The sequence below is a fragment of the Hyaena hyaena genome, unplaced genomic scaffold (genome assembly GCF_003009895.1).
Source record: "Hyaena hyaena isolate Hyena2069 unplaced genomic scaffold, ASM300989v1 scaffold_0, whole genome shotgun sequence".
NCBI classification, from domain to species: Eukaryota; Metazoa; Chordata; class Mammalia; order Carnivora; family Hyaenidae; genus Hyaena; species Hyaena hyaena.
Window position 1 is genome coordinate 249384 of NW_024080632.1, and position 10810 is coordinate 260193.

Sequence of the window (10810 nt, forward strand, 5' to 3'; positions counted from 1 at the left end):
CCCAAAGTCTCCTTTCCAGGGGGCGTGCCTGGCTGACTGTGCATGACTCACCCTGTAACTGAGTTTAGACGCTTCTATTTCAGAAGCGAATTCCCATTATGCTTGAGCCAAATGTCAAGTATCCAAATGGAGATAAGGGAAGTGAGAAGGAGTCGACTTCATTTGAATAATTATGTTGGAATTAGCATGTTCTGTCTGCTTGGTGAGGCTACCCCTCCAGGGGATACTGTGGGAAACCTCGGAATCATCCAAAGGCTAACAAAAAACGCTTCCTGCAAGCCTCAGCCACTTTTTAAATAATCTTTGTCATTATTGTCAGTGGTTATTTCTGACATTTTATCTTTTTTCCTTTATACATGTATACACTTTTTAGATACCTTACAATAGATACCAATCTCCTTGATAATCATGAAAACAATGATTAAGATAGACAGATCCTGGGCACCTAGGTGGCTCTGTTGGTTCAGTGTCTGACTCTTGATCTCAGCTCAGGTCGTGGTCTCACGGTTCATGAGTTCGAGTCCTGCATCAGGCTCTGTGCAATGTGGAGCCTGCTTAGGATTTTCTGTCTCTCTGACTCTCCCTTTCTCTCGCCCATTCTCTCTCTCTCAAAAAAAAAATCTAAAAAAATTGTACTTAATCTTACTACCCTGAATTCTTTTGCTTCTGACCATTTCTGTGGTTTATCCAGTAACATGTTATACTTCATAAGTTATGCAAGAATCATGCAATATGCAATTTCTTCCTTCTTTGCCATGGATTTACACCCACTGTGTTTTCCCTAAAAAAAGCTCAATCTTGGAATTGCCATTTCCTTTCATGATTTTTGTGTGTGTTTTGTGTGTGCGTGTGTGTTCACATCCAGGCCAGTTACTTTCCTCTCTCCACTGTGCATCCTGTGGATGTTTTGAATTTTTAAAAAATATTCATTTATTTTTGAGAGAGAGAGAGAGAGAATGAGAGAGAGAGAGAGAGAAAGTGAGCAGGGAAGAGATAGAAAGAGAGGGAGACACAGAATCCGAAGCAGGCTCCAGGCTCTGAGCTGTCAGCACAGAGCCTGACACGGGGCTTGAACTCACAAGCCATGAGATCATGACCTGAGCTGAACTCAGACGCTTAACCAAATGAACCCCCTGGGCACCCCTGGATGTTTTGTTTCTACCACAAAAACAATTGTGAACATCTCACTTCTTATCATACAGCTGGATGTCAACATACTGTTAAATTGGAATATCATCCATTTCTCTTTACTTTTATTCACACAAATGGCAGGTCTCATCTGCTGCTGTTTCCTTGGCAATTCCTCCACTGTACATATAATCACTATTTTTAGATTTCACTTTGGGTGCAAAAAATTGATGCTCATAGTGCTTCATAAATACAGCTAACAATAGTTTGAGAGATTGGACGCCTCCAAGGAAGGAGCCGCATTAGTTTCCTCATGAAGCTATAGCGACCAGAGGAAACACAATAAACATGTTTGTGATGTCAACATTTCCCCAAAATTTATGTGGGAAAAAAGCTTCATAGAAAATTATTTGTTAAAGAGCACTTTTTATTGACACATATATTAAGTGAAGCCTTTTGTACAATTCAGATACAAAATATTTCAAATAAAGAAAACTAGGAAAGATAAAGTAGGGACATGAATTTATTCACTGCCCCTGAACACTGATGTGAGGGCAGGTGGAGAAAACCAATGTCCAGCATGGGCACTCAGTCAAGGCAAGACATGACAAATCCCAGGTAACAGAACTTGTATGACAATCAAACAGATCTTGAAGAAAGGACTAGACTTTTCCCTAGTCATGTTTGTGAAAGAGTAGTTGACTGTGGAAAGTCTTCTGGGAGCCGCCGTTGAGAAGGAAGTTCCTCTCCTCAAACTGCCGCCCCCTGTCTATCATGGTTGTGCACTCCTCTGATGGGAGGGTGATGTCCACGGGGTTTTCCAGAAGTTCTACTTCATTCCCAAGCCAGAGCCAGTCATGGGAGTGGGAGATGTTGCCTTGTTCGCTCACAGCGAATCTTTTGTGTCTGTATTTCCAAGCAAATGCCACACAGTTAATTAAGAAGACCAAAATGCCCAGGCAGAAGACACAGAGCAGAGCGTACATGCTGATCTCCAAGTCAGTTAACCCCCTTGAGGTCACTGTAAGGTCACTGGGATTATTGGGTTCCGGTAACTTCCCTTGAGTGGGGAAGCTTGTGAAGACGTCTGGACTGACACTCTTGAGTAACTTCTTATCCTTTCCTTCCAGCGGGGACTGTGGGATTGTGCTTTTGTTGCTACGTTCCTCTTGGCCAACAGAGGCGCCATGTTGGAACCACTCCTGAACCGCTCTCTCCTGGTTTCCTTCACGCCCTATGGAATTAGTGAAGTGGTCTTTATATTCCCGACTGAAGCCCTCGATATCGTTGATGCCTCCCAGGTGCTCATCAACGTTTGGTTCAAATTTGACCTTGACATTTCCTTTACCCACAGCAAGAACACTCTTCCTCTTGGTCTTCTGACAGGGCTCACTAATCATCATTTCTAATTTAATCAGGGGACCTTGGCCTTCACCTTGTGCAACCACAACCGGCCATTTGGACTGAAGGTTTGCCTGGACAGACACCACCATTTCATCCAATGACGACACAGTAACTGAAAAATCCTCAGAATCATAAATGTCTAAGGGTGTCACTGAACCATCACTGAACAAAATCCAGTGACAAAGAAAAATGAAATTAAAGCTTTATGTTATAATTCACTTCCTTCAAATGGGTAAACACGTACACAAATGTATAAAGCACACATGTGGTTTCCTACGAGAGATGTTTTCAATACCTAGACAGAGAAGAATAACTATGTTTTAAAACCTGGATCGGTTGCTGTCATATATCAAACTGGCATAAATAACTGACTGTAATCGTACGGGTGTGAGGAGCAAATGTGTAGACCGTGGTGCATGCAGTGCTGTGTATATTAACGTATTGAATGTCCTATAACAGAATTTGACTTTGAATTCTCCAAAGAGTGTGAAAGATCACATGATGCATCTGAATCAATTTCAGGTGCAACTAATCAGGCTCAAGATAATATCACTTCAAGCATTCTGTATTAGGAAGACACGCTCATTTGAAGTATCTGAGAAATGATGTACTGTGGGGACTGGCATGCTTGAAAGACACAATGACCTTGGCATAAATCAACTAGATTTGCTACAAGTTTAAAGTTGTCCATAATTAATATAAACCAACAGATGTCTGGTGCCCATTAGCCATACTTGTTTAAGTGGCAGAAATAGAATTTGCAAGTATCAATGATTACTTATTTTGGAAAAGTTAATATATGCCATCTTTTGGTTATGGTCTATCAGTAGTTTCCCCCCCCCCCCACCGCCCGTCACAGATAACTTGCTGCTAAGTGGTATTTGGACACATGGTCAGTATGTAAAATATAAGAGGACAATTTATCCAAAGTCCGAAGCACTTTTCTCAGAGATGAGACAGACTGGATAGAAGCAGGAAGAAGCTGCAAAGACTTGTCCTAGCTACAAGGGCTCTACTGATGCCGTCTGCAGATGCGAGGGGGAGGGAAGTGGTCTCAATGACCGGGGACAAAAGGACTCTGGAATCCCACCTGCTGCGGGGCCTGGAGAACGTCCTGGGCGGCCACCATCGAGACGATGGCTCTTTTGTCCGCTCTGTGAGGCTTCAGGGCAAGAGACAAGCCAGCCACCAGCTGCACGCCCAGGTCGGCGATGGTGACGCGGTCATCCAGGACGATCACCGTCTTCTCGGCCAGGATGGAGTCAGAGAGCGGGGAGAGCACCTTCAAAGGAAGCGAGCAAGGCCGTCTCTGCTCCACACATCATTAATGAGGGGGAAAAAAGGAAAGAAACTGGTAAAATTCTTGCAAAAGAACGTGGGGCTTTGTAAGCAGGTGAATGCCTTATTTTCAATAATTTCTTTGCTCATCATCCTTTAAACCCCAAAGTGTGTTCTCAGCGCTAAATGAGTCTCCAGAAAGTAGGAACTACTCAGACCAAGAGAGGAAAAACCTGCCCTTCCCTTTATCTGGCTGCGATGACAGACATGGCTAAAGTCACCTGCCACATCAGCAGGAAACACTCCTCCCAGGGACAAGATACAGCTGCAGTATCAGAATCAACCCCTTTTTTGGGGGGTGGCTGCTATCTTCTTTGGCCCCTGAGGAACCCTGTTCTCTAAACGCAAAGATTATCGGAAACTTTGCTCTTTGAAATCCTGTCATCACGCAGGATGAATCCGTCTCTTGCCTTCTGGATCTAAGTCACTGTGACCCAGGGAAGCGAGTCTGATTTCCACCTCCAGTGCAGGACTTAGACAAAGGGTTTCTGAAGCTACATTCCCCACGTGTGTGAGATCTGTGCTTCGCTATCAAGCAGAACCCTGGGGCCGTTGCCCCGTCCAGTGTGTCCAGAGCTGCCTTCTGCTTGGTTAGAAACTTCCCTGCCCTCAGCCCTTGCCAGCTTTCTTCCACACTCTATCTCTTGGGTCCAATAAGATTTCCCACATTTCCTCGGCGTGTGGTCTTCCCAAGAGCAATAGGTCAGGATACTTGACTTTGTCAGACAGTAGATTTGTACCCGATGACAGATGGTGTTGGGCTTGGGCGACTCGCTGAAATGCATATGGTTTAGAAGAACATTTTTAATGTTTAATTGCATCCCCCTCATTGGAAAACACGGAATGATAAATAGATCTACCCAATACATATTATTTCCTTTGATTTATACGTTAGTCAGTTATGTTCTCCAAAGAGCTTGATTTAATTTAGCGACAATTCCCCCCAAATTAAGGAATATTGTCTCCCTGCTGGTGTTAGCCCATTAAAGCACAGAAAATGTGACATGTTGCTCAGAATGAATAGTTATATTCTGACATCTTTTTACTAAAAATATTTAGGGAAATGGTGTCTCGCCCTCTTCTCCCATTTAATTCTTTCTCTTTGGATAGTTAGATGTTTATCAGACAGTAATTACAGAGCCTTGTGGCATCTCTGAGCTTGCTGAGAAGATTCCGTGGAAAAAGGAATCTTAATGGCCCTAAAATGTTACTTCACCTCATAAAGCAACAATCTGCAACCAGAGTGTTTCAGACCTGGACTAATGCAGTATCAGTAAACCAGCTTTTGCAAAATCAGGTTTGGGTAAGCCCTAAATCGTGGTGTGATAAGGAATATCTAAACACTTTGTAAAGATAATGATCCATTGTATAATCTCTTCACAGCCATCTTATTAAAATAACTATGAAATATTTTTCATAATAGTCTAACAAAAGAGAAGGCTTAACATTGTGAAACACGCGGGTACTTGCAAATACACACGACAAGCAGAATGTGTCCAGACTTCGCCAAGTGTCCTGTGGCTGGACACACAATGGAATATTACTCAGCCATCATAAAGAATGAGATCTTGCCGTTTGCAATGATGGGGATGAAGCTAGAATGTATTCTGCTAAGTGAGATAAGTCAATCAGAGAAAGACAAATACCATGTGATTTCACTCATGTGGAATTTAGGAAACAAAACAGGTGAACACATGGGAAGGAGGGGAGAGAAGAGAAGGAAATAAACCATAGGAGACTCTTAAAATTCTTTTAAATGTTTTACTTATTCTGAGAGAGAGACATACAGCGTGAGCAGGGGAGGGGCAGAGAGAGAGGAAGACACAGAATCTGAACAGGCTCCAGCCTCTGAGCTGTCAGCACAGAGCCCGACGTGGGGCTTGAACCCACGAACCGTGAGATCCTGACCTGAGCCGAAGTCAGACACTTAACCAACTGAGCCACCCAGGCTCCCGAGGAGACTCTTAAAGATAGAGAACAAATTGAGGGTGGACGGAGGGACGTGGGTGGGGGATGGGCTAGGTGAGCGACGCGTATTAAGGAGCGTGTCCTATGTAAGTGATGAATCACTGAATTCTGCTCCTGGAACCAGCAGTGCACTGTACGTACACTAACTAGAATTTAAATACAAATTTGAAAAAAAAAAAGATGCTAAAAAAAAGAGGGTCTCTAATTTGAAAAGCTTTCTGTGGTTAATTAGAAACAAATTTCTGAAAACGGGGCACAAACCGATGAACTCCGTGTATTGCTTTCATCATCCCCTCTCACGGACAGACACTCACATGCACAGAAGCACCTCACACTAACATATCCGGACACGAGCAAAGAATGGGTCTAGTATTTGGGGAAAGGGTCAGGCAGTGAATTACAGCCGCATGCTGGGCATCCCCGGCTCCCGGCCCACCAGGGTCCAGCCGCCCTGTAACTGCGCGATCCTCGGCTCCTCCACCTTCATGGACTCCATCACCAGGTCAGTGATGTCGAACTGCCAGTCGGGGCCCAGCATGTAGCTCAGCTGACCCAAGTCGGGCGCCTCGGCCACAAACGGGGTGAGGACACACACCGTGGCGTGCTGGTACTGCAGGGAGCAGCCGCGCCCCTTCTTCTCCTCGTCCTCCTCATCCTCACTCCCCCGGGTGGGTCTGGGGACACAAACAAGCCAGAAGGAGCATGATCATCGTTAGGGGTGTTTGAGAAACCCTCAGTTGTCCAGCAGTCGCGGGACTGTGCTCATAAAATGTCAGGACGTGGCTCTCTCCTGGCCAGACGTGCGTGTCCACAGATCCATTTACAGCATCTTCGCCATCGGGCACGAAGGGTCTTCACCCTCCGCCACAACTGTGGCTTCATGCCCCGAACCCAGGAAACAAAGACGCTGTCTCTTGACCCCAACTTGTCTTTGCTCAAGGGTGGGATCCAGCCAGCGGGAGAGACAGTTCCAGAATGAAGAAGGTGGTCAGGGGTTCCCGAACTTTGCTGCACTATGGAACCTCCCGGGGAGATCCTACTCCCCAGTTTCAGCCCACAGAAATTTAATCAGGGTGACTTGAAGTCGGAGCCCAGCATCCGCATGTTTCAAAGAGCCCCTAGCGTTCCAATAGGAAGCAGTTGGGGAAGCAGTTGTTTGAGCTCCAGATCGTAACAAAACTAGCCCCGTAGCCCTGTTCCACACTAACTCAGACAAGGCCTGGGAGCACTCTGGTCCTCACTCTCCTCTCCTGGGAAATCGGGGGTGCCCACGTCAGCGGCGGCTGTACAGGAAGGGGAACAGACGAGCCGTGCTGTAGGGCCTGAGGCCGGCACCCGACACGAGCAATAGTAGGTAAGAGTGATGGTGGTGTTCACATTGCCAGAACAGGTGCGGGTGGGGATCTCACAGGGCTCAGCTCCGGCTCCAGGAGAGGCAGGAAACAGGGTGGGTCGGGAACCTGTGTGGTTACAAGGGGCTCGTTATGAATATCCAACAGGCCTTCTGCCTTTATGACTCCCCACTCAAGACACAAGATCCACTATGGTAACGGCAGAGGCTCGAAATTGCTCTTACCACTTAGAAAACCCCAAGGGTCTTGGGGGCTGTGAACCAGGAACGACAGACAAAGACCAACACAGAGATCTCTTCTAATTCACAACATCCCCGGCGGTGTCCAGCACGGCATCGGCTGCTGGGGCAACATCGCTGCTCTCCCTTGGTGGATTTACTTGGTTTCCAGCCACGGAGCTACTTCTAGTCGCCCGTGGTCTCCCAGAGGGGCAGCGGCAGCCACCTAGCGTGCACGACCCCGGGCACCTTCCGTCACTAAGGACTCCTTTGCTATCATTTCAATCTGCACGGCTACAAAACAGGGAGAGGAGCAGAGCGGCCATTAGCAGCCCACACTGCCTGTCAAATAATAGCATCCACTTAAGCGGCTGTTAGACTTCATAGGACATAAACGCTTTCCTCTCTAATCCACTTTCTGTTTACACACAGAATAGGCACTTCATCCTCTCATTTCAGCTTCTCTTCTGCCTCAAAAATCAGATACTCAGCCCCAGGCACTTATCGGCTCCCTCATTCTGCCCCCATGCTGGGGGATTCATTGCCTCAGCAACGCTGGATTCCGTGAGCTGATAGCTATTTCCAAAGTCAAAGCAAAACAACAACAAAAATCGCTTATTTATGATGATACTTGAGAGAGTTTCTTTGTCTTCTTTCTCCCTCCAGGGTGTTTATACTGGGTGTCTCTTTATAGACTCGGCTACACCTGTTACAGAAGACCTATTATGAAAGCAAATTTATGGTGCTGCTGCTTTGTGTTTTGTTTTGTTAGCAACCAAGAAGATGCAAGTCTGCTACTCGAGACGTGGGCCCCCGTGTTTCTTGATCAAGTGTTTGGATAAACAGAACGCAGGCCCACAGCTGGTGAGGGGAGCAGCTGGGAAAATGACCTCTGAATTCTGCTCACGAATTCCCAGTCTCTGTTTCCCGGGGAAGCCAGGGCACCCAATTTGTCAGAAATCTGGCCTTTTCAAATAATAATAATAATGCCGATGATGATGATAATAATAACTCCTGTGGTAAGAACACCTAACGTAGGAGATTTACCCTCCTAACATATTTTTTACTGTAATGTATACATATGCTTTCCAGAGCACACGAAACATAAGGAAAAGATTCGGCTACAGGAGCAAGGTGTTTGGGAAATTGGGTTTAAAAGCCACCCCCTCCCCATTATAAATAAATAAATACACCCCCACCCCCTGGGGGCTATTCTCCCGGACCACAGAGGTCATGACTCTCCCACGGGAGAGATGTGCCTGTAACCGCCCCCCGCAACAATCTGCAGCGCAGACGGAGACGCCACCTTGGAAAATCAGAGGGCAGATGGGCAGGTTTCCAGCTTGTCCCTGGCCACCTGAGTTCAGTCCAGGATCTCAGAAAGGGTCCCCAAGCTGACTTTTAAATGTTCCATTCGTGACAGTTGAAAAGGAAAAAGCAAACCAAGCGGAAAACAGAAAGCTTCCACCATTCCCTGAAAGACAGTGAGTGTCGGGTCATGAGTTTTCTCGAGAAGTTCTGCCACCCCATGGCCTCAGAAGTTTCATGAAGAGTGAGAAGTAGGTGTCCAGGAAGGTGGAACTTCAGAAGATGCTCAGTCTGCAGGCAGCGGTGTTCTTCCTGAGGTCAAGGGCAGCCCCCTCTGGCCAGAGCCTCCTGCACCATCGTGAGACCTGCCCCCACGGCCTCAGGAGCAGGGCCCTGCGGATGCGCACGCACCCTGCTGGTGGACGGCGGTCACATCTACCGGGGCTCCTCTCCATTGCCTCCCGGATGTGTTTCTCTACCTGCCCCTCCCCCACCCAGCAATACACATGTTTACACGCGTGTTCATACGTGTAATGTGTGCCTCCCCACTGAGGCTCTCTGCCCTTCGCCGCACATTTTTCTAACCCCATTCATTGCTTTTCTTATGCTTCTCCAGGCTCTTTTGGTTTCTGATGTCATTTGCAGTTACAAGGGGCCAGGCTTCTTAGACGCATGGATGATTCTAGGCTGGGCAGACAGTACAGTCGTCCCCTGATCCAAAGCTTCACTCACCTGTGATCAACTGTGGTCAGGAGCAGATGGTCCTCCTGACTTGTCCTCATATGGGCAATAGTAGTAGCCCAACACCGGGTCACAGTTCCTGCATCGTTATCTTACCACAGGGGCAAAGCACCTCAGGTCATCGCAAGAAGGGGGGTCATACTGATTAGACACTCTGGGTGTGGGTTCAATACCCATGTACAGTCAGTAACATAATATGTAATGATACAATGTATAGTAATACAGTATGTGACTATACATATGTAGTACGTATAGTACATGACTATACATATATGTTATGTATAGTATAATAGTAATAATATACCATGCCTATACATATATACTGTGCATATTACACTATAGTGTATTATTAGTATACATATATACATAGTATATACAGTATATATGTATAGCATATACATAGAATATATGTGTATATATACATAGTGTATATGTATAGCAATCATATATAATGTGTATGTATATCATATAGTACAATACATTATATATATCATTATTAGTATTATAGTACATATATATGTAGAGCAATGATATATAATTTGTGTCTAATGGATTATTATGCATTTTGTACGTATTTTATATTTACATTACATATAAATACATTGTATTTGTAGGCATTATGTATTCATTACATATATTAATGTTACATAGTACAGGTACAATTTGTATGTATGCTTTATGGGTTATTGTGTATTTCATGTATACTTCAGAAGGTAAATGTTTTATATGTACATGCATTACACACATTTGAGTTATAGAATATAGAGGTCTTGGGTTATAGAACTATCATCTGGAACGCTGTTATCATTCCCAATGTCATGAGAGGAAGCTGAGGACCGATGGCACCAGTCACCAGCCCAAGGTCACTGAGAGGAACAGAGGGCAGGACTCGCAGGGAGCCGGCATCCATGCCTCCCACCATCTCACTGTCTTTAAAAAGAGAAGGGAGAGGTTAGTGTGTGCGCTCACCCCTGGCCTCTCGCTGAGTTTGCCAGTGAATCGATCTGTCTGTCTCAACTTCAGGAAGCCTGGCTGAGCATTATAACTCCCCTCATCACCCTGCTCTCAACCTGACAGATGGGAAGCTGCGTAGCAAGGAAGAAAAGCTACAGAATCAGATGGCAAGTTTTGCACACATACACAGAAAATGCACAAATCTATATGAAGATACGCAAAATACATTAAGAAAAACTTTTTAAATGTTTATTTATTTATTTTGAGAGAAAGAGTGAGAGAGAGAGAGACAGAGATGGAGAGAATGTATGAGCTGGGGAGGGGCAGAGAGAGAAGGAGAAAAAGAATCCCGAGCAGGCTCCATGCTGTCAGCACAGAGCTCGACGTGGGGCCTGAACC

The 10810-nt window shown here is 45.6% G+C and overlaps 1 protein-coding gene across 1 annotated transcript; it reads right to left on the minus strand.

Moving 5' to 3' along the window:
- Positions 1-1802: 1802 nt before the first annotated feature.
- On the minus strand, positions 1803-9498 carry LOC120219770 (transmembrane protein 132B-like). Its single transcript, XM_039216658.1, is given in 5 exon segments — positions 1803-2750; positions 3623-3814; positions 4583-4586; positions 6246-6512; positions 9449-9498. Coding segments are annotated over 5 exon segments (1461 nt in total).
- Positions 9499-10810: the final 1312 nt, after the last annotated feature.